Source organism: Megalobrama amblycephala, linkage group LG9, assembly GCF_018812025.1.
Source record: "Megalobrama amblycephala isolate DHTTF-2021 linkage group LG9, ASM1881202v1, whole genome shotgun sequence".
Classification (NCBI taxonomy): Eukaryota; Metazoa; Chordata; class Actinopteri; order Cypriniformes; family Xenocyprididae; genus Megalobrama; species Megalobrama amblycephala.
In genome coordinates, this window is record NC_063052.1 from 12,577,640 (window position 1) to 12,601,121 (window position 23,482).

Consider the following 23,482-nt stretch of genomic DNA (forward strand, 5'->3'; position numbering starts at 1 on the left):
CACATAAGAATGAACCTCATTGGTTTTCGCACGTCAAGCAAGCATGATTGAGCTTCTGTTTACCACAACTGATATGTGAGTTTATGAATGTAGTGTGAATAAAAGCCTAAATTCAATCTGTTCATCATATAAAGCGATCGAGTCTCTTCAGAAAATTTGGACTAAACTGCTCAATGCATATGGATTCATTTTACGATCACTTTATGAAGCTTTTGAAGATTCAGAGTGGTAGTTGCGTAGCTGTCAATGGAGTGACAGAAAGCTCTCAGATTTCATTAAAAATATCATCATTTGAGTTCCGAAGATGAACAAAAGGCTTACAGGTTTGGAACGACATGAGGGTGAGTAAATGATGACAGAATTTTCATTTTTGGGGGAACTAAACCTTCTTTTATGCTCACCAAGGCTAAATTTATGGACCCTTTTCACAGACTGTCATGATGCATTTCCACCAGAGTGATCAACATCGCAAATCTAGTAGTTTTTCATATTGTCATTTTCAAAAAATTGGATATTCTTTTGTAATGCTATACTTTGTGTTATTGGCAGTAAATTACAAAAAAATGAATTAACACTGATATGTGAGTGCTTCTACAAGTCAAATCAGAAAGATCGTATTTACGAATTGAACGCACATGAACTCCACCACAAAGTCGTAAATATGAGTGGAAAGTTCGGAAACATGGCGGAATACCACAATACTTGTAGGTATTTAGCAGTCACATTGTCAGGATTTTTATTTACAACAAAAAACTGCCTGCACAAAATATAATAGCATTATAATATACTGTAGCAATATAGTAATGATAAAGTTAACAGTGGCTTCATAAATTAATTAAAAACATAAAGCATAAAAAATAATAAATGCCATAATAAAAAAATCTAAAATATAATGTTTTAGTATTCTTTGATGAACCGAAAGTTCAAAAGAACAAAAAAGAATTTTTTAGTAACATTCTAAATGTTTTTACTGGCACTTCAGTGACACTTTTGATCAATCAAATGCATCCTTTCATAATAAAAGATATAATTTCTTTAAAAAAAACCTTTGCTCCCAAACCATTGAACGGTAGTGTACATTTTCCTCCTCTCATTACTGATTGATCTCTCATAGTGGAGGGAGTAGGAGAAGAGCACACAGAGGACAAATCTTACTGTGACGTCGCCATGGATGATGTGATTCCAGCAGTGAAGACCCTAATTCGAGCCGTTAGGTGAGTCTGGAGTTGAATACACCACCACACGGCTCTACAGACCGCTATAGTTCACTTAAAGACCAAGTACTCTCAGATAATGTCACCATGCATGCCGTTCAGTTTGAATGAACGGTTGGTCTTTTGCAAAAGGGACCTCAGTATAAAATCTGCTCCGTCAGCCATGACCTTTTCACGGTGCAATTACATCAGTTGACCGTTATGGAGACAAAGCGGGGTTAGACTCATAGAGGGCAGGGCAACCTTCAGTTGTGGTTCCTACTTCTTGCTTAAACAAGCAGAAAGTAATACAAGATGTTCTAAAAATATTGTCAAGTTCTTACTGAGAAGCTGATTGGTCAGTGCAGCAAGAGCAACCTTCTTCAGTCAGTAAAGGATGTGAATTGGGTGATTCTTCAAATAGGGGACATTCACTAGGATGATTTTAAATAAAAATAGCTTAAAAAATATAAAAATAAACAATCATTCTGGTTTGAAAAGTTAGAATAAAATAGCTTCAAGCTTTTTGACTATTTTTTTAATTTTAAGAGTATTATTATTATAATATATATGTATGTATATTATATTTGCCTATTAAAATACCTATTAGAGTTGTTTACATGAAATGAAATGAAAGTTGCGATTGTCTTTTCTCCCCCATTGTGAGCTATATGTGAAACGCTTCTCGAACAAGAAAAAATGCAGGATGGGGCTTGAGTTCGCTGGATTAAAAACAACCAAAGTTGGGTTGAAAATGGACAAACCCAGCGGTTGGGTTAAATGTTTGCCCAACCAGCCGGGTAGTTTTATTTAACTCAACTATTGTTTAAAACTTTGCAATTTATTGCTTGCTTAAAATGAACCCAAAATATGTTGGAAATGAACATTTATTGTTGTTTAATAAATGAAATAAATGAATAATAAATAATAAACATGTATGCTTATCTATAAATTATTGTTGCCTCTAGTGATTATGTCTGATTTTTAATTTCCAACCTATTTTGGGTTCATTTAAAGTCAGCCATATAGTAATTTTTAAACAATAGTTGGGTTAAATAAAACATTTTCAACCCAACTTGGGTAGCTTTTATCCCAGCATTTTTTATGGTGCACTCTTGCCTAATAATAATAATAATTCACATTTTCATGTAGCTCCTGTAGCTGGGATAGTAGAGCATGGCGCCAGAAACAGCAATTGCACTGAATGCAATGCAAGTCACTTTGGATAAAACCACCAAATGCATAAATGTACATGTCAACAGTAAAAATGTCATTACATGTCATCAGCATCACAAACATAGTCACACATTATGCCAAAATAGTTAACGGCTGATTGAGGCCATGATTAGGTCTTTTTAGCATAATACAAACAAAATTTGAAGAAGTTTAATTTTTCAGGATTTCAAGAAAACAGAGAAGAATGTATCTATTTGAAGAATCACCCATATGTAGATGTGCATGAAAGTACATTTTTTGCACCTTGCACATATTGCACCTGTGAATGTCACCCGTACTGAGAAAACTCTTATCTTCAAGCCTTCATCCTGACCAGTACAGCATGGGTGATTGGGTCACATTGGCTGAACAGATTCTCAAGGCAGAGCTCCAGGTGTGTACATACTCACAGGTGCATCATTTCCTGTTATCTGGGCGAGAAGATTCTGTGTTTTACATAAGAGCCCCTCGATAAGATTGATGTCCTTAAGGAACAGGCAAATTTTAGCTTCACCACAATGCTGAGGTTTCACTTTTGTGGAAGGCCCACAGTTTATCAGTGTTCTGCTGTGTAGGGTGTGCTATTCAGGCTTAGGACAGAACAATCTGCTCTAAAAAAAAATGATTTCCCTCAAATAAACCCTGCACAGTTTGAAATATAATAATAATTATTTTATTTTATTTTATTTTTCTCCTGGTTCTGGAAGATCACACCTTGCAAAGCTTTTAAAGGACTGCCCTGAACTAGGTCTGCTTGATCACTAAAAACATTTTCTATTCTCAAAACATTTCTTTTGAAGATTCCTGCATGTTTGGATGTTCTCTTGCATTAATCCCTACCTCAGATAACGTATGAAGGCTGATATTTGTTCATGCAGCTATTCTTAGAGATTCCATCTCAAATGCATCTGTGGACCGGGGTATTCTAAAGCTGACCATATAATGATGATACACCCATACCGTGCGCTGCCATCGAGGGAGCGAGTCAGCATTTTAAGGAAACCCTTGGAGGATGGAAATAAATGGGATTTCTTTTTTTCCTTTGCCTCTCCTTCTCTTTTTCCTTACCTTCTCTTTTATCCACACCTGAGACCCGCCCTGACAAAATATGCAGCTACCTGCTAAATTAAAATACAGGAAAAAAATACATACAGACAGCAAAAAGCCTAAACTCTAGAGTCATCAAGAAACTTGTTTGTTCTGTGGGGGAGCTTGACGTGTGCTGTGGACCAGCTGCGGACTTCTTCTGAGCTCCGACTGAAATTGCACCATCACCCGGGCAGAGATGCACAGCTCAACATTTGCTGTTGCACACGCAAGCTGTTCCTGCAAAACAATAGCTCTTTTTTAAAAATTAAATAAAAAAATAAAGTCCTCCTCAGTGTGTAGAATTTACCTGCACGAGTAAAATACTTTTGTCCAAGCTCGGTTCCCCCCCTGCTGGTTGATAATGAATCTAAAGTTGTATTCTGAGAGTGGATACTTATTAAACATGAACTGCCTCTATACTAAAGACAGGATATCCTCTGCTGTGATGGAGTTTGAGCGGACATGTTTGCACATGTTCAGTTTTCTGTTGAGCCAGCAGGGCTGATAGTGCACTGAGGCAATGATAAGAGGGATCAATGCCGATTTAGAGAGGGTTAACCTGTCTCTGACTAACAACTGAGGGAAAAACACTTTGGGTGAAAAATGAAGCACTGTGGCGGTCAAGGGCATCTCCGCTCATGCTCGAGTGGATACAGTGATGTCTAGTGTATTTTCAGCTGGTATCCTGCTTATAAAAAACAGTGTCAAAGATTCGCTTCAATTTTTGGTGTCTGAATAAGACCAAAATTGATCATATCCGTTGCATAAATGTGTCTGACTGGGTTTTTAGAGATTTTCACACACTCTTAGGGCCCAATCATACACGCGGTGTAATGTGATGCCAGGCAACGATAACGATAATATCGCGAGTCAGCGATTCTGTGTTCGCTAGACAATCCTATAATGATACATCGCGATATTGGTCTTTTGCTAGTTTCAGCCCAACATTTAATAGAACAGTCACCGAAAGCAAGAAATATAATTTTTACGTCCAGCGTAGGAGAGAGCGGCAACAGCACGTTGTCTCATTACTTTTTAAATTGTGTGTTATGCGTCTGCGACTTACTTTCACTTTCATGCGGCAGTTTGCGCGTCATGCTGAAGAGACTCGATGTGTGATGCGCCCATCTGTTCAGTTTTAGTATTTTGGGGAGAAGTAAAATTTATAGTTTCAACAACCCATTTAGATGGGCGTCTGGTCTGATCTCCTGAAGTGGTTTGACGAGATTTAAATCCGTCTCAAATGTGTTCAGTCTTTTCACGCGCATTGTTCACCAGGGCAGACCCTTTGACGTGCTTAGATATACACGGGAGCGTTCGAAAGCAGGCGTCTTCAGAGGATCCCTAATATATGCTTTCAAATGCTCCCTATTAAGCGCTCGGTGAAGAACGTCAAAGATGAGGCCACTGACCAACTAAAACCTGGCATCTATTTTAACTCTGCTGTCCGCCAGTTAATAACCTCTTTTTCTTCAATGCCGTTTCCCTCATTCAGTCGAGCACCGCCTTTAGGACGCTTTGAAATCTATATTGTTGTTGGCGCAGCGTTATTCTCGTTCGCACAGAGAAGGATAAAGCCATATCGGTCCCACCCCTATCCGTTAGTAATATGCGCCTATAGGCGGGTGCACAACTCGCATACAATCTTGCTTGTTACACACACAGGGACGTGCAGCAGCTCACAAACATATTAAATATTAAAAATAAAAGGATTACAATGTAAAAGATCATTATTGTGTGCGTAAAGATATAATGGATAGTCATTGCATGTATCAGAATTACCTATTTGCAGTATTGGCGAATGAAATTGGCTAATTATTTGACCAATCGTGGCAATACACACATGTATTTAAACTGACTCGTCAGGTTGAGCGTGTCTATATTCTGCAATGTAAATAGCGAATCTGCCATGGTGCAAGTGTTACCTGGCTTTTAAAGAGAATGGGAGATGAAAATCCCTTTTCCCTGGTTCCTATAGAGGTTACATCACACAATAGATATTATGGCTTTTAAAGAGAATGGGAGATGACACTCTGATTGGTTTATTGCACGTTAGGCCAAAACACACCCATGACTCATTAAGAGACTAGGTGCAACCCTTTTAGACCATGCGCTTAGTGCACCAACCATTTTTTCCGTCATTAAACTAGCAGGATTTGGACATGCCCTAAGTGCATCTGCGCCATGCGCTTCTTACCGTGCCCTTAGATTGTTAAAATAGGAGAAAGAAGAAAAAGTTCTAAATAGAATCTTAAAGGGTTCTGTATTGTATTTTAGGAAAAGTTCAGTGACTTTTCTGAGTATAACTGTGCAACTGAGTGTAAAAAGACTTTTATTTTTATGCATGTCCTCTGTAGGGACATCGCAGCTTGTGTTTCAGCCTTTTGCTGAGAGACTAGAGGTGAACATGGTAAAAAAAAAAATACAAAAATATTTTGAAATATGAGATATACCTTAGAAATAGCTTTTAAAGGAAAATATAAAAAAACCTCTCTATTTTTTGTTTTACAAGTTGCCTCAAAAACACAATTAGAAAGTATATATCAGATTGGGAATACTCATTTTAAAATTGTGTAATAAAACAGGAAATAAATTATATATAAATGAAAAAATATCCATGTTTTTATTGTGAAAGGTGATATTTCTTAAAAACACTTATTTAAATAAATTACTACTTAATGCAATTGCTCCTAATGCATATGAAAATTAGTGTGCAAAGCCAATTTTTTATTTTATTTTAAACCTGAGATTTTTATGATATCAGAGTTTCAGAGGAGACAATAAAAAAGAAAATTAGCTTGACGTGAGGTGAAAAAAAGCATAATTTGAAAATTTGTGGGGGACAAATGCAGTAGTTTTTTCCGAATGTTTTTTCTTCATTTTTCAAATGATTGTCTACTGCAGCTTAAATACATTAGTGCATAAATCTAGTTTTTAACATTGTCATTTGTCTTATGCTTACGCTACAGTATAATGACGTGGGGGGAAAAATCCCTTTTCCCTGGTTCCTATAGAGGTTACATCACACAATAGATAATGCCCACGCTTTCCCTCTCCGTAACGAGAGAGTCATCGTCAGAATAATTACCAGCCGTGAGGAGGGGGATGAGCTGCGCTGACTGTTCATGAGTCACTCATGTAATTGATAAGGCTCCTTTCTGTAATTAATCTTGTTACACTTATTAATCTTGTGATTCGTTTCACAGCTGTTTGCTTTTGTTTGCAGTATTCCTGTTTTATCTTTCCTGTAATGCCATGGAGGCTTCTGTGTCATTCTGCCTACATTCTGGGTCATTCTAACGTGCTTCTGTGTTTCATGTGAATGTAGGATTCTGAAATTCCTGGTGGCCAAGAGGAAGTTTAAAGAAACCCTGCGGCCATATGATGTGAAAGATGTGATTGAGCAGTATTCAGCAGGACACCTCGATATGCTGGGCAGAATCAAAAGCCTGCAGATGAGGTGTGATCAGTCAACTCTCATCATTCCCACAAACAGCTTTTAATCTTGACACGAAAACATTTCCTGAAGAGTGTTTTTCTTTATAGGGTGGATCAGATCATAGGCCGTGGATCCATTCCATCAGATAAAAAGGTGAGGCCTGAAAAAGGAGAGAAAACTCCCCCTGAACTGGATCAGATGGATGAATTGAGCATGATGGGACGAGTGATGAAAGTGGAGAAACAGGTAACGTATCTATCTTTTGAATGAAGCCTCTTATCTTTATAGCATTTTATATTTTTTCTGAATATTACTGCTTTTACTTTATTTTTTTTTAAATACAATTACATTTTTATTACAATTTTAAAAAGCTGTTTTCTAATTTAATATATTTTTAAAATTTAAAATTTATTTCTGTAATGGCAAACCTGAATTTTCACCAGTCTTCAGTGTCACGTGATCTTTCAGAAATCTTTCTATTATGCTGAGGAAACATTTCTTCTTATTATCAGCATTGTTAAAGTATTATCAATAATTTCAGTAAAACATTTGCAATGGGTAAGGCTGTTTTTAGGCAGTTTTTGTTGTATTTACACCGTTCTGACCAGCAGGTGTCACCAGCGTGTGGTGTTTCAAACGATTCGAAACAGTGAATCATTTTGCTATGCAACTGGTTCAATTGATTCAAAGCTTTGAAAAGCTTCATTTCTCCCATCACTAGCTTGTGCACAAATTTGCAGACTTCTGCGGCACAACAGCTTATAAATGAATGCGTTAAAGGCTGATTTTATGTTTACGTCCTTATGACAGCATGCTGCTTGCCGTCTTGTTATTGTTTTTTTGTACATACAGTACAGTCCAAAAGTTTGGAACCACTACGATTTTTAATGTTTTTAAAAGAAGTTTCGTCTGCTCACCAAGGTTACATTTATTTAATTAAAAATACAGTAAAAACAGTAATATTGTGAAATATTATTACAATTTAAAATAACTGTGTACTATTTAAATATATTTGACAAAGTAATTTATTCCTGTGATGCAAAGCTGAATTTTCAGCATCATTACTCCAGTCTTCAGTGTCACATGATCCTTCAGAAATCATTCTAATATGCTGATCTGCTGCTCAAGAAACATTTAATGTGTACAATTATACAAAATATTTGTGTACAATATTTTTTTCAGGATTATTTGATGAATAGAAAGTTCAAAAGAACAGTGTTTATCTGAAATCTAATCTTTTGTAACATTATAAATGTCTTTACTGCCACTTTTGATTGATTTAATGCATCCTTGCTGAATAAAAGTATTCATTTCTTTAATTTCTTTTCAAAAAAATAAAAATAAAAATTCTTACTGTCCCCAAACTTTTGAACGGTAGTGTATAATGCTACAGAAGCTTTGTATTTCAGATAAATGCTGTTCTTTTGAACTTTCTATTCATCAAGGAATCCTGAAAAAAAAAAAAGTACACAACTGTTTTCAACATTGAAAATAATCATAAATGTTTATTGAGCAGCAAATCAGCATATTAGAATGATTTCTGAAGGATCATGTGACACTGAAGACTGGAGTAACGATGCTGAAAATTCAGCTTTGCATCACAGGAATAAATTACTTTGTCAAATATATTTAAATAGTACACAGTTATTTTAAATTGTAATAATATTTCACAATATTACAGTTTTTTACTGTATTTTTAATTAAATAAATGTAGCCTTGGTGAGCAGACGAAACTTCTTTTAAAAACATTAAAAATCTTAGTGGTTCCAAACTTTTGGACTGTACTGTACAAGCCAGTTGGAGACCGTGATCAGTTCACCCTCAAATCTGATATTGTCCACATTTTAAAAAATAATGTGAACAGCCAAACAAAAACACAATCAGATCTGAGCAATAAATCAGAATTGAACACTAAGGCTTGCAGTGTGAAGTGTTTTTCTTCCTTGTCTGTAGCCCATTGCGGTTTTGAAAACTGCTGAGATACAATAATATTCCAGACTCATTATTAAATCATCATAAAATAGCATTAGATCTTGTTATAAGTTGACCACAATCCCTTTTTCCCCCCTCAGGTGCAGTCCATCGAAAACAAGCTGGACCTGCTACTAAACTTCTACACCCAGTGCCTGAAAAAGGGCTCGTCCCACTTCACCCTGTCGTCCCTGCTGGAGCCGGACTTGACCTCTGACTACCACAGTCCGACCGATCAACGCGACCTGTTCCCATCTGCAAACACGCTTAATATCTCCCACTCAGACAGTGGCAACATGGAATGACCCCCAGAGACCCAGCCAGCAGCAGACAAATCATCCAAAGTCTAAATACCTCCCTACACTAATCTAGCACAGTTCCTCTAAACAACTGCTGTATCCTTGCATGGGTTCATCCTTTGCACAGTGGATGGTGGCTTCTGGCCTACTTTTCTAGACTACGCCTTGCAAACTATGCTCTTATATTTCACAATGTCCGCAGTGTTTTTATTTTAACGTGCCTGTAGAATCTTTCTTCTTTTTATTTCAACTGATTCAGGAAAGTTTTAGAGAAACATCCTCACGTGGTGAAGACATTATTGAGGTTCTGTGTTGAACATTTGAACTCGATGGCAGAGTTTTAGCTGAGACCATCGCTTTTTATCAGTCTTCCAAAATAGGAGGGGACGAATCACTTGACTGCTCCTTTTACCTTTTCATTGATGGTGTTTCTTTTTGGAAGTCTCTGTGCCAATATTGTTTCTTGGTTTTGTTGAGTTTTTGATAATCAATAGGCCCCCAGAGCAGTTCTATTTTTCTCTCTGTCTTTTTTTCTAAGAAATCAGGGCATTGTGAACTGAACTTGATTTTCGGACTCTCTTTCTCGGCCTTAAACTTTGGCCCGATGCAATAGACTCCTTGTGCCACAATGAATGTACTGCATCCAGTACTCTTCCTTTATTTATCATTGACATATCCTCTGAGAAAACGGCGTCACAGATTGCTGTAAAGAACGGCATGACGGACCGACGGACAGTATTTCCACCAAAGCATCATCTCCTGTCATTTTTATCTTGCATGGTTTCTCTTGGCATTTCAGGAAGGAAGGAACTTCAAAATGTGAGGCCTTCAGGCCCCCTCTCTTCTTCTGCGACAGCACCCTGCCACTGCATCGTCTCTCAGAAGCCCACCATGCAAAAAAAAGCCAAGAACATCAAATAAATAAAAATATTCTTTGATTAAATAGCCAGCATTAAAGTGCATGTTAATAGTTTGAATAGTTCAGGCAAGTTTAGTTATAGAGGCTGATCTTATTGCCTTCTCTCTGATCCTCAGCCTCTCTGCCTTGCAGCCCATCTCCTCATTCTGCATGTGCATCAGTTCAATAAGTGGGTCAAAAGAAGTCTGTCTTCTCCCCAAATATGACTCTCGATTAGTTGAGATTTAAAGGGATAATTCACTCAAAAATTAAAGAGGACCTATTATGCTTATTTACATTTTCAACTTTCTTTAGTGTGTAATGTTGCTGTTTGAAATGTCTCTGGTGTCCCCAGAATGTGTCTGTGAAGTTTCAGCTCAAAATACCCCACAGTCATTTATTATAGCTTGTCAAATTTGCCCCTATTTGGGTGTGAGCAAAAACACGTCGTTTTTGTGTGTGTCCCTTTAAATGCAAATGAGCTGCTGCTCCCGGCCCCCTTTCCAGAAGAGGGCGGAGCTTTAACAGCTTGCGCTTCGGTTGCTCAACAACAACAAAGCTGGAGAATCTCACGCAGCCAAAATGAGGATTGTCAGTAACGGTGTTCAGCCTTACGTTGTTCAAACCGGAGTCGACACTGATGGAGAGACTCAGGAAGAAGGTACAACTTTTAGAATGAAACTGGACGTTTCTGAATGGTTAGTGGATACATTTATGTAGTTGCTGTGGAGTTGATTCAACTCATCCACTAGCATGTGCCGTCATGTTAATCTTTTGTGCAAATCCAGCGTTGAATTGACCCTCGTTTATGAAGCAGTCCGGCGTAAAATGACGGCATGGTAACAACTCTCTGCTACCACAACTCTTCCTCTTCTCTAAAGCAGCCCAACGTGGCCCCACCCACTTTGTTGCATGTTCTCGGGGGCGGGGTTTATGTAAATTTTACGGTTATGTAAATGTCACTAACCTGGGAAGAAGTTTGTTGTAGTCCTTAAACAGGGAATTCTTTAAAAGAAAATATTGTAACTTTATGCTCAAACAGCAACATTACACACTAACTAAAGTTAAAAAAGTGAAATCATAATCAACCACCCCTTAAATAAGCACCATGTCAGTCCAAAGGGAGTTATTCTTTATATCACTGCGCACTGAACTCCCTGAAATGCCTCCATTGTAGTCTTGAGTTTCCTTCCGGGAATGAACATGTCACATTATTCCTCATTTAAATAATTCCCGGTCAAGGCATATGGAAAATAAAGGGGCGGGGCCTGATTGAGTGAGTTAGTAGTGTGCTGAAACTCGCAGTTATGGTAAGTGGTGTGACGTTTCCCAAACAACTCGAAACGGTTGACCAATCACAACACACTGGTCCAGCTCCAACCAATCAGAGCACATTGTGCTTTTCAGAAGGAGGGGCTTCATGGAGACAGTAGCTAAACAGAGCGTTACTGACAGACTGGGAAGAGAGGAGCTGCAACAATGTCAAGTACATCAAAAATAATGTTTTTTTTTAACATTCAAGCATGAAAACATATTCTAGTACAGCCCAAAAACAAAATCAAGGCATAATAGGTCCTCTTTAAAATTCTGTCATTTTTGTTGCTCTAATTTTCTTCTGTGGAACACGATTGATATTTCTCAGTGATCCATACAATGAAAGTCATGGACCCTATTAAAGCCATACACATTTGAAACAACATGAGGGTGAGAAAATGATGTCAGAATTGTCTTTTTTTGGGTGAACAATCCCTTTAAGGCTATGATCTTTCACCATATTATGACCTCACATCAGATAGATGTGAGGTCATAGAGATCAATAGGTCAAAGGTCCTTCTGGCACGATTAAACACTTATCATGCATTATTTTTCTCGTCTGATCATTCGATCAGTGTCGTCTCACACGTGACCTTAACCTCAGCCATGTACAGACTCGCCACTATTTTGAAGAATTGAGTAAACTGGGAGAAGTCATTGAGATGAGCATTGATGCATGATCTTGACATTAGTATCTATGCATGCAGTTATGGGACAGGATCTAGCTTTATATGACATGCAGTTCAGGTAACAGACAGCATGGAGGGGGTTGTAGGGAATACAGCACTCCTCTGCCTTACTGACATAGCTAGAGCACACTGACCATGTGTTTACGGTACAACGGTGGACCTAAGAGATTGTTTAGGCCACTTGTCATAGCATTAATTCATCATTCTAATGGACAGAACTGGAGTTCACAATTTAAGCAGAATTTTCTACATTTACTTTTGTCTTGCATCTTCACGGATTCAAATATATGCTTTTTTTCATATCTCATCCTCCTTTATCCACATTTGTTTCTACTGGAATGTATTTGAAGAAGAAAAAAACACTTGTTTTCAGTAGTTCTTGTTTCCTACACACTTTCTCTAACTTTTCTGTCCCTTTAAACAGAACACTGAACCTTTCAGGCATTAAGTAATACTTTTTTTCCTCATTGACATGATTGGTAACTGCTAATGTGAGAGGTAACTTGATCTATAACATGTATGTTTAACTCTGACGTGATTGTAAAAAATGAATAAATCCAGATTTTGTTTATGAAAAACAGGTGTAACAGATCCCTATAAATAATTTACAGTTATTTAATGCTCTTTTATATATATTTTGATCATTTTTTGAGTTTGTGAGAGTGTTTTATCTTTAAATATGGACCGTACTGTCAAACTGGAATAAACTTAACTATAACTGTAAATACACTATAAGTTTGGGGTTGATACAAAGTTTTAATGTTTTTGAAATAAGTCTCTTCTGCTCACCAATACTGCATTTATTTGATCAAAAATACAGCAAAACAACAGTAATGTTGTAAAATATTATTATATTTTAGCATGACTGTTTTCTGTTTTAATATATTTTAAAATGTAACTTATTCCTGTGATCAAATCTGAATTTTCAGCATCATTACTCCAGTCTTCAGTGTCACATGATCCTTCAGAAATCATTCTAATATTTGCTGCTCAGGAAAATTTCTGATTATTAGCAATATTAAAAACAGTTCAAAAGACCAGCATTTATTTGAAATAGAGAATTTCTGCAACAATATAAAAGTCTTTGCATAATTAGCCTATAATAAAGCCTGCACTTATATGGTATGGTAAGATAAAATATATTATAATTATTATTATAACAATGAATAGGGTCTAATGATCACCCATAAGCAAATCTGCAAGGGTTTAGGTGTGTCAGTAAAAACTCTGAAGTACAGTCGCCACCAAAAAGTATTTGGGCTGTCATTTTATTACGAAACTAAATATCAAACTAAGTGGCTTATAAAACAATAAGTGCAATGTTCAAGAATTAGACAAAAAAAATGCAAACATCATTTGTTTGCAGATGTCATTTAAAGGGTTAGTTCACCCAAAAATGAAAATAATGTCATTAATTACTCACCCTCATGTCGTTCCACACCCGTAAGACCTTCGTTCATCTTCAGAACACAAATTAAGATATTTTTGTTGAAATCCAATGGCTCAGTGAGGCCTGGATCGTTATGAATCAGCGTATCGAATCTTGATCGTGTCAAACAGCCAAACTGCTGAAATCACGTGACTTTGGCGCTCAAATGATTCATAACGCTCCGAATCTTCCTGAAGCAGTGTTTTGAAATCGGCCATCACTTTATAAGTCGGTATTTTGTTTTTTTGGCGCACCAAAAATATTCTCGTCGCTTTATAATATTAATATTGAACCACTGTACTCACATGAACTGATTTAAATATGTTTTAGTACATTAATGGATCTTGAGAGAGGAAGTGTCATTGCTCCCTATGAAGGCCTCACGGAGCCATCGGATTTCAACAAAAATATCTTAATTTGTGTTCTGAAGAGGTGTGGAACGGCATGAGGGTGAGTAATAAATGACATTATTTTCATTTTTGGGTGAACTAACAGTTTAATGAAAATTGAGAGCCGCTCCACTAGAGGGCGATACACTTTAATCTGATTTGAAACCCACATTCTGGTGTGACGTAATCCTCTCCGTTTCACTATGGCAGGCAGGCCCTTATCTAGAGGTCTCTGTAAATAAAGGTATTAATACGGTGTATTCAGAGCTAACAGTCGTGTGTGTGTTTATATAGTGCTCGATGAGTGTTAAGTGTTTCGTTGATCCTCTCACGGGAGAGACGGTGTTCGGGTAATATGATGTCGGGTGAGTAACTGCGCGTTCCCTGATGATGATGTGGACCGTGTTTGGTTGGAGCTTTAACACACTTTCTGTGTTTACGAAACTCGTGAGCTCATCAGCGCTCGTACTTCTGTCTATATGTGTTCAGAATGAGAGTTAGCTTGTTATGCGGCGGAAGTTGTTGTTTCTTCGTCTTTGTATCGAACACTGAGTTTATGTTTGTTTAACGGTAGGTATTTTTCAGCGAAGATTATGTAAACACTGCTTTGATTGATAAACACTGTTTTAGTAGTTGTATAATTAAAAAAACAAGTTAGCTTTAGAGTAGCTTGCTACTTTTTGTTAACTGTAGTGTAGCTAACAACTGTTATGCTATTAAGGTTTTACATAATGTGTAGCTTAAAGTAACATCCTCAGGGTTTTCAGTTATTCTACTAACATTGTAATATAAGTCGTACACTTGTTTATATTACTCTGTTTTCTTGAACACGTCGCTTTTGATTCATCACGTGATAGCCCAGGTAATGAGATTGTCAATCTTCAAAACGCCTGTCAGTGTGTCTTTATCAGTGTTTTCACGTGTCTTTGTAGATACTTCACTGCTCTGAGGAAAAGCAACTTTGAGCTATGACCCGCCAGTGAACGTCAGTTGTGTTACTTTCTAAGCGCATGTGCACCAGAGCGATGGAGAGTGACTGTAGGATCCCCATGTCGTGTCTGAGACCCCGGATTCTGGCCCTGCATGCTTTATTTTGGGGCTTAGTGTCTCTCAGGTGAGAAATGTTTCACATTAATTTTCTCCCAATGCAAAGCAAAAGCTTTGATCATGTTTACTCATTCCACTTTTTTTTCCTAGAGTGTTTGGAGCAGCTCTTCTTAGCGATGAGAAGGCGACAGGTACTTGTACAAAAATCAGGATTTCATCAAAGACTAATGCTAGAGCATACCAAGTTCATATGTTTTCTTTTGCAGTTGCAGTGACAAAGGCAGTGTCAGCACCATGTTGGCAGCTGGAGGAGTTTGTGGTGGCTAAAGAGTGCAGTGCATGCGAAGGTTTCCATTCAGTGAGTTTCTGGGATATGTACACTCATGCACAAATTAAGAAGTTTAGGGTCAGTAAGATTTATTTAATGCTTTTGACAGCTCACTAAGGCTGAACTTATTGATCAAAAATACAGCAAAAACACTTTGAAATATTAAAATATAAAATTTAATGCATCCTTGTTGGATAAAAGTATTCTGTTTATGCATGCATGTATGTATGTGTTGAAAGATGGTGAATTGTGATCATTCCAGCAGAAGAGCATAGCATTTTTTGTTTTGAGAATTGAAAAGTTTCCTTTGCTTGCATTGCAAATGCTCTTTACAGAAATCAATACCAGCCTGCAGCCAAACAGGATTTGTAGAAACGATCAACTGCACTAAGTCTAACAGAGAAGAATACAAGAGGTGAGTGGCTCTCCGCACATGATATATATCATATTCTGGGGTCCATTTCCCAAAGCCAGCTATGGTCGCAGCAAGTTCTGTCATTACCAACACAATTCACTGGAACTTGCGACTATAGTTGGCTAACGATGATTTTTGGAAATGCACCCTAGCTCGGTTAACAATGGACTATATGCACGGAGCGTTCTGTAGAACTAATGCAGTAATATAAGCCAGCTGGAAAACATCTGGTGTGTCACTTCCTGGTGTGTTGAGCATAAATAGTGTAATACGTAGTTTATAATCAGAATATAGTCACTTAAATATTTATGCATAGCATTAATTTAGTTATTCAAACCCAAGATGTCATAAAACAAAATAAAATGAAGACATACCTCAGTGTTCCTCCTCGGCAAAATTCAATTTGACCATCAGTTTTCACACTTTTGTGTGAAAAAAAAAAAAAAAAAATAGCATCAACACTGTAAATAAAATATTTATTGTGCACTTTAGTTAGAGTCATTGAATAAAATGAGTTTTCACAAGTGTGCTGAAATCATGATCTTGCGCTGCTCTGACTGACAGCTGCTGTGATTACAAAGGGAAAGTGCGGCGCGTGTCATTCATTCACAAGAAAAGTTATTGTTTTTCATGAGATTTTGTGAGTACTTCACATTGACAAAATGTATTTTTAAACCTAGTGATTTTATAGTATTTAAGATTTATTCAAAAGCAAAACTGAGTGAAAAACTATTACAGCAAAATGGCTAATATATGTGCAAATAAATGCTCTGCTGGTTATTCTTTTTTATTTTTTAATAAAAGTGTTTTTTTTTTTTATCAAATGTTGGATTTCCTTCATCTTGAAACGTTCGGTTTTACAAATGGGTACAATCTTAAGAAGGATGAACAAATAATGTTTTTGGTCCTCAGATTAAAAATAACATTTGAAGTTCTGGAAAAATGTTGCGTTTGCGTGTCTAATTACAGACACTGCGTTTCTTAATCAAACGTTCTATCAGCTTCATCGTTATTGTTGTCAGTAAAATTGGTTTATTGGCAAGTGATGGTTTTGTGTTGATATACAGCGAGTACAGAATGACAGTTCACCGGAAATGCCCAAGCTGGCTTAATGAAAATCAGGAAGTAACCGTGCATATGGTCAATACCTGGTTATTTTTGGGGATATTGTATCTTTGTTTTGTCTGTGCATTCTAAATCTCAAATCACAGTGGCTTCACCAAAAGCTACAACTTAAATGCGCTAAATTACATGAAAGTGATGTTTTTGTAACTGCTTTATTTGTCAATCATTTTTGCGACATTCCTTTTTTTTCATGCAAGTTTAAGTTTGCAATTCGGATGGCAACATAGGACATCGTCACTGCTGGGCAGAAACTTTGTATTCCAAAACCGCAACTTTGTTAGGAAATGAGGGGAAAAAAACACTTTAAAAAAATAAATAATAATAATTAAACACTGTTGTCATCAAAGTTGATATTGTGGCTTTATATATGGTCAGACACTTGCATTATTTGCTTACTTTTGTAGCTTTGTGGACACTCAGTTTTTTTTCTGTTATTTGGCCAAAATCTCATGCATAAAATATGAAGTGCTACACAGAGGCTATTTAAGATAATATTGGCTGTGACTCGATGACAACTGCTAGACTAAGCCACTCTTCTCTGCTCCGCAGATACTTAAAACATCAGTCTTTATATATTTAGTGTTTCTTGAGTAAAGAACTGTACTTATTCAAACAAATAGTTCTTTATTCACCCTTGCATTGCAAACAAGTTCATTCTTAATAAAGGTGGGTGGAGTCATGAGGTTTGACTGACAGTTTGAGGATCCAATGGAGTTAGGAGTTTTAGTCACGAGCTCTTTTCAAAACTTTTCATTGGCTAAATATTTGCTAAACCCACAGATAGCCCAATCGTAATGATTTATGAAAAAAATTAAAAAATAGATAATGAAAATGGTGAAAAATGGAGATACAAGGTTTCCGCCTGACAGTGACAAAATATTTCATCCTTCAGTATTCCAGAAAAAATCGTACTAATTTAATTCCCCTTTTCTCATTGTTTTCCATTCAGCTGTCGCTCAACCAAAATGGAGGATCTTCTCTTTTGGAAATTTGAGGGCACAATGCTGGCTCTCACTGTTGTGTTTGCAATAGTGGTGGTGGCGAGGCAACGCTCACTTGACCGCAAAGCCTCTGACAAGGTTCGGAGACAGATAGAATCTATTTAGTTGACCGGACTGTGCTTAAAGTTAAGGGTGTTATAAACTCTCAGCAAAGAACCTAAAAGTTCATGGAGGCTTCCAGACTTTATCGCTGGTTTATTCTTACTGGACGCACAAAGACAAAGCTCTGAACGGACAACTGACATTACCGGTGGATGCTGCTTCTGCGCAGGATTTAACTTAAGTGGACTAGATGTGAATCTCAAGAACATCCATTCAAATCAACAAACAGTATGCAAGACAGGAGTCCCGATTTTGTAACAGAAGATGTACAGCTCTGCATATACCTGTTCTTTCAAATGCTGTGAAGGTGGTGTGTGTAGACAGAATATGGCGGTGTGTGTTGCATGTTTTAAATACTCCTAAAGCACATCAAGTATTTTGTTACTGAGAATGAACTGTATAGTGAAAGTCCTGAAAGAAGGCATCATTTTGTGTTTCATGGCTATGGGTTTAATGTTAGACAGGGTGAGTTTCTGTAGATATCAAAGTTTTGTTTTGTGTTAATTTTGGAACGTGCTACACTTCCTGACTTCCTCCAAACTGACACTCATCCATTCATTAACATTGACATGTTTCTTCTAGAAACCTAAAGTAGTTTAATTAATCTTATATGTGCAGTTGTCATTTGTTAAATCCTTGTTTTCAGTATATTCCTTTATAGAGACTTCTAGGTGCTCTGTATTAAAGTTTTAATTTTTTTTTCGGTCATTGTGTTTTACTTCCAGTCTTTGCCCTCTTGAGTGAAAACAGATATTTTATATACAGTTATGTGAACAAATGTCTTGGTTCATAATGCCAGGTTTCAAAAATACCAGCTCTGTACTCGATGCAAGACTGCGTTATAGTGTATTTTGAAGCTACCTGACTTGGGATGAAAATAAGATTTATTCAGTTGAACCTTACTCTTTCTTTTAAAAGCTCTTCACAGAAAATTATCAACATAGTGTCAATGACTTGTCACTGAAGGTGATATTGCAGTGAACTTAAGAGATTTTGTGCCATCATGGTTTTGGGTATAGCACTTTTCCCCATTAATTTATTTATAATTCTGATTGGTTTGACAGAGTAATGCCTTTTTGTTAAGGCTGATTGGTGTTTTTTTTAAACTCCACAATTTAAGAAGGAAACCATGTGAATTTTGTCAGGCTTTGTGCCGTAGACAATTTTAATGATCTACCTAAAATGTAAAGGGTATTTTCATGAAAGATGTGTGACACTTCCTGTCCTTGATACGGAACTGAGGAATAAATGGGAATAAGCAATTGTGTGCCTAAGTTTGTTTGTCAAGTGATTCTGCCATGATGGAATATAATGTGTTTTGTAATGATAGTAAAAACAGATCACAAACTCCATAAAAAGAAATGAGTGCACTTCGATCCTTTTGGGCAGGAGCAGATTTGTCCATGCTGAGAGTGTGTCAATGCAGAACAGAACTTTTCTGTGTTACACTGTGGAGAGGAAGAAATGGACAAATAATAAGAGGTACATTCTTCTCAACTGCACCAAAATTTTTGTCTGCACATTGATTTGAAGCAAGTGTTTCCCAACTTGGGATGGAATTTGATTAAAATAAAACAAGAATAAAAAATGACAACCGAAAATATTACTGTAAATCTCATGAATTAAGTAAAGTAAAAAATAAATATCTGTCAAAGCTTTGTGTTGGGAAAAAAAAAAAAAAAGTTTGGGAATGTCTATCTTAAATACTAAATTGTGCATGCGTAATGTGACTTTCCTGCAGAATATACACGACAATCGTATTTGTCACTTATAATAATAAACGAGATAAATACCAGAATTGTTATCCTCCTCCTTTTCAGACGTCTGCATACGCCTGGAAGACGGTTGAACTTTTTCTTCAAAATGGGCACGACTCTCTTTGAAGATATTCTTTATGTTCTTTGACATCTCTTGTCTGAAATAGATAGCACGTTTTCCGATTATCTAACAATTCGAAGCCAAAAACACACGCGCGCAATTTACTTCAACTCACTGCATCAGTCGCGTCGTCAATGAACGGTCCAGTCGGTTCGTAGTCTGGCGGTCTTGAATCCACGCCACTGATTTTAGAATAAATGTATATAACACACTGAAGTGCTACGAGAAGTACAGATAAATTTGTCATTGTATTTTTTTTTTTTTGTTAGAGTCACGTAGGAGTGTTTGCTCTTGTCGCCAGGGGTCCGGCTCGAGTTTTCACGCAGAGGCTCGTTGGACTTAAAGGTTCTGACCTGCTCCTACGTCGCATAAGGTGGTTAATCACATAGATTTATTTATACATAGATGCCTTATTAGTGGCTGCTTCTATTGGCCGCGATACGAAAGCCATCCGCCATATTGGAACGGTCAAAACCGGATGACTCTGCCTCTGAAACCGTAGTTAGAGACGCATGATTTGCAATAAACTTCAGCAGATAATTTGCTAAAACAACACAATACAATAAGATGAAGGCGTTAGCTAACAGTAACAAAAGTTACAGTAGTTTAAAAACCTGTAGGCTACATTTAAAAACACAAGCCAACACATTTTCACCTGTGAAAGGTTATCCTATTTCTTTGTAAATTTAAATCTCGGCAGATTCACAACCAGAAGCTGCGCAATGTTGTGGCATGATTGATTCTTACACCGTGTCTACAACACGACAAAAGATAATAGAACCCATTATAATCAATCAGTGATGTTGTCTACACTGGATGCGATGCGACACAACAAATCCCTGACAGTAAACTGATGCCTTGTTCTATTTATGACATACTCCAAGCATGTGTGATACTTCTCATAAGAAGGACAAAAATGGATTTGCAACGGTCGCTTTGTCACGTCCAGTGTTGACAGCTTCTAGCTGTTGGTGTGCATGAACAGTTGCATCGTTTAGACACAGTGTTAGGCTGCATCTTAAAAATGCCACCTTCAGAGAATGCATTGCAAGGTATGCATCAGGGCATGTGCAAATTCAACATTAGCTTTGCTTCCTGTCTCCTGAGATCCCATCATCTGATCGATTTTCAAAGGCAGTATAGATGTAGGCCTATCCGTCACTGCCTTTGATATCCCACAATCATTGTGCATTCCATTCCATGACAGTTAAGCTAAAAAAGAAAGACGGCATCTGAAAGTTGCAGTTGGTGGTCAGTTTGTCTGTAAAGTTTTTGACCATTGTTTTATATTCATTTCTAGTGAGAAATTATTTTAGTATAGTTGCTTAGTTTTCACCAAAGCTCTCTCTTTTTTGCTGTAGATCATATTTTTGTAGCAAATATATATATTTGTAGCAAACCATCACGCTGCCTCATATAAGTCTGTCTGAAATCCGTTTTGTGAGGTAACAACCTTTGTGTGCAAAGTCATTGCCTCATGGGCAGCAAGCAACGACGACACCCTGACCGTTCCAAGATGGCGGACGTACCGACGTGTCTGGAGCCGTCGAATGTGGCATGATCTATCTATTCATATCTATGGCTGATCATACCTTGTGATCGACTGATAGAACAGAGCGGTTTGAAGAGATTTTATAGGATTTATCGCGGCAAGTAAGCTAGCTAAATGTTGATAGATTTCACTTGCAACTGACCCGTCGTGTTTGCGACATTTCCTTGAATTCATAATGACGACCAACCCGTGGACAAATCTCGCAGTAATCCTCTTTGTTTCAAAGAGGATTTAATGAGACAGAGCGTGTTGTTCTTTTTCTGAATATAAGACTAAGCTCTTCAACCGCAGATCTTCCAAAAATGTAGTTTTAATATTTTAAAAAAAATCGTTTTACAATCATGTAGCCTATGTTTCAACAGCATTTTCAAACGTTTCAGTAACCACATAAGACACTTACGAACTAAAGTCGCATTTGCCTGTGGATTTGCTATCGCTTTTCAATTTTAAGAAGAAAGTTGGCAAACTGTGATAAACACGTCATAGATAGGCTACTTTTGGTTGCGCGTGAAGAACTCGAACAGAAAATTACCGTCATAACAAAGAGATGAACCTCCGAAAGCCTTTTAAAGGATTACCTCTGCTATCCAATGATTAATGATGATTCAAATTAATGACCAGGATTTCAGTTGTTGATCACGGCACTTGTTGATCATTGAATAACGCAACCCTGTAATAATATTCCTCAGACCTTGTTCTAACAGTGTTTTACGGTTTTATTAAATATATTTAAATAATAAATTCACAGAGAATGTATAGACGCACCTTTCATTTAGACAATATTCAGAATGAATGAGCCTTAAAGACATTTTATTAACAGAAAATAAAGACATTTAAACATAGTCAATACGAACAATACAACAGTATCAGTACATCATCACCCATGTCATGTCACGCGTAAAATAAAACTTAAATAGACGAGGTTGCGGTCACGAGCTTCTAAGCACAGAGCCTGAGAGAGAAGAGAGTTGCTCGAGCTCCATCAGTAGCAGCGCAAGAAGAAAGTATTGCAGGCGGTTCCTCGCAGACAGTCGCATAGTCGCCCGATGCGCGGTCCGTGTTTCATGGCGCAGCGCTCGCCCACGTCACACTAGGGAAAAGTGCATCACATTTGATACTTTAAACATCTCGTACTTGGTCATAAACGCTATTTCTAAGATAATCTGAAAAAGAAAAAAAGTGGAGTAATGTGTTTACCCTTGGAATGACGCTAGCTTTTTTCTCCACAGATATCCGATTGTCCTGATCTCCATCCAAAAGTTCATCGAGCGCCTCAGCCTAAACGCAAACGGGGAGAAAGCATTAGACAGATAGATTAGAAACTAGAAACTATACTTCATTTTTACACCTTGTTTAGCCCAAAATTGCAAAACAACAAGCTTTTAATTGTCTTAACCACAAATTATTGGTCAGGAAATTTGCAAAATTTAAGGAAATGCACTACTTTAAAAAGTTATTGCTGTCTCAGAAAAACATCAAAGACAGAATTAAGTTTTTGGCAGAATGGGAAGAATGTGAAGATGCATTTCTGAGGTAGTAAAATAGTAAAAATTTTAGTATAATGGGAAAATCAATGTGAAAAGCAATGGTTTTCGGATTATGCTAAAACTTTTTTTTTTTTTTTACATCAACAGGTTAAAAATGTATTTGCCGAGTTATCCTCTTACCAGGTCTCGTTTGATGAACTGCTCCTCTTGCGTGGTCAGCCGGTTGTCCAGTGACATCTGACCCCTGCAGACGCAAAGCAGCGAGAGGAAAAGGCTCAGGTAAACTGCCGCTCGGATGCTGTCCATGGTACTGAATGCGTTGGTCAGTAAGTTAAAAAGGAGGATTTAAAATATAAAAATCTTCTTTAATACTTTCTGTATCAGCGAAAGCAGCGTTGAAAGTTTTCGCTGGCTCTTGTGCTCTTGCTGCCGCTTGCTATTGCTTCACTGGGTTTCTTGGAAACTTTCTCTTTTTATACGGTGTTCCTGCTACCTGATGTATTCATGCAACGTCACCACATCCGTGTTCAGTTGGCTAGAACCAGCTGGGAGTCAGTCTGAATGAAAGACGACATCGCATTGACATCCGTTCAATATAGATCCGTGCATCCGCAGAGAATTT

At 37.3% G+C, this 23,482-nt stretch overlaps 3 protein-coding genes and 1 long non-coding RNA gene across 7 annotated transcripts in view; 2 read left to right on the forward strand and 2 right to left on the reverse strand.

The window, feature by feature from the left end:
- Positions 1–10,155, forward strand: part of LOC125275008 (potassium voltage-gated channel subfamily KQT member 4) — a 66,999-nt gene extending 56,844 nt beyond the window's left edge. The window contains exons 11-14 of the mRNA XM_048201618.1: positions 1,115–1,214; positions 6,826–6,957; positions 7,044–7,182; positions 9,009–10,155. Of these exons, the coding sequence (XP_048057575.1) occupies positions 1,115–1,214; positions 6,826–6,957; positions 7,044–7,182; positions 9,009–9,212 (575 nt within the window). The 3' untranslated portion in view covers positions 9,213–10,155. The remainder of the gene's footprint in view (positions 1–1,114; positions 1,215–6,825; positions 6,958–7,043; positions 7,183–9,008) is intronic.
- Positions 10,156–14,013: 3,858 nt separating this feature from the next.
- Positions 14,014–19,206, forward strand: jtb (jumping translocation breakpoint). 4 transcript variants are annotated; one of them, XM_048201620.1, is made up of 6 exons: positions 14,014–14,169; positions 14,858–15,039; positions 15,123–15,163; positions 15,239–15,378; positions 15,636–15,715; positions 17,790–19,206. In XM_048201620.1, the coding sequence occupies exons 2-6, from the start codon at positions 14,936–14,938 to the stop codon at positions 17,944–17,946; spliced, it is 522 nt and encodes a 173-aa protein (XP_048057577.1). In that variant the 5' UTR covers positions 14,014–14,169; positions 14,858–14,935; the 3' UTR covers positions 17,947–19,206. The 4 variants fall into 4 exon arrangements, with proteins under 4 accessions (XP_048057577.1, XP_048057576.1, XP_048057579.1 ...); XM_048201619.1 differs by having other exon boundaries at positions 14,096–14,290; XM_048201622.1 differs by having other exon boundaries at positions 14,099–14,290; positions 15,239–15,330.
- LOC125275010 lies at positions 19,054–20,062 on the reverse strand. The gene is made up of 3 exons (XR_007186366.1): positions 19,937–20,062; positions 19,737–19,858; positions 19,054–19,391 (listed from the first exon to the last, which is right to left on the reverse strand). It is a non-coding gene; the product is annotated as an uncharacterized LOC125275010 (long non-coding RNA).
- Positions 20,063–22,166: 2,104 nt separating this feature from the next.
- cart4 (cocaine- and amphetamine-regulated transcript 4) lies at positions 22,167–23,482 on the reverse strand. The gene is made up of 3 exons (XM_048200949.1): positions 23,041–23,482; positions 22,571–22,651; positions 22,167–22,463 (listed from the first exon to the last, which is right to left on the reverse strand). Exons 1-3 carry the CDS (start codon positions 23,164–23,166, stop codon positions 22,356–22,358), a joined length of 315 nt encoding a protein of 104 aa, XP_048056906.1. The 5' UTR covers positions 23,167–23,482; the 3' UTR covers positions 22,167–22,355.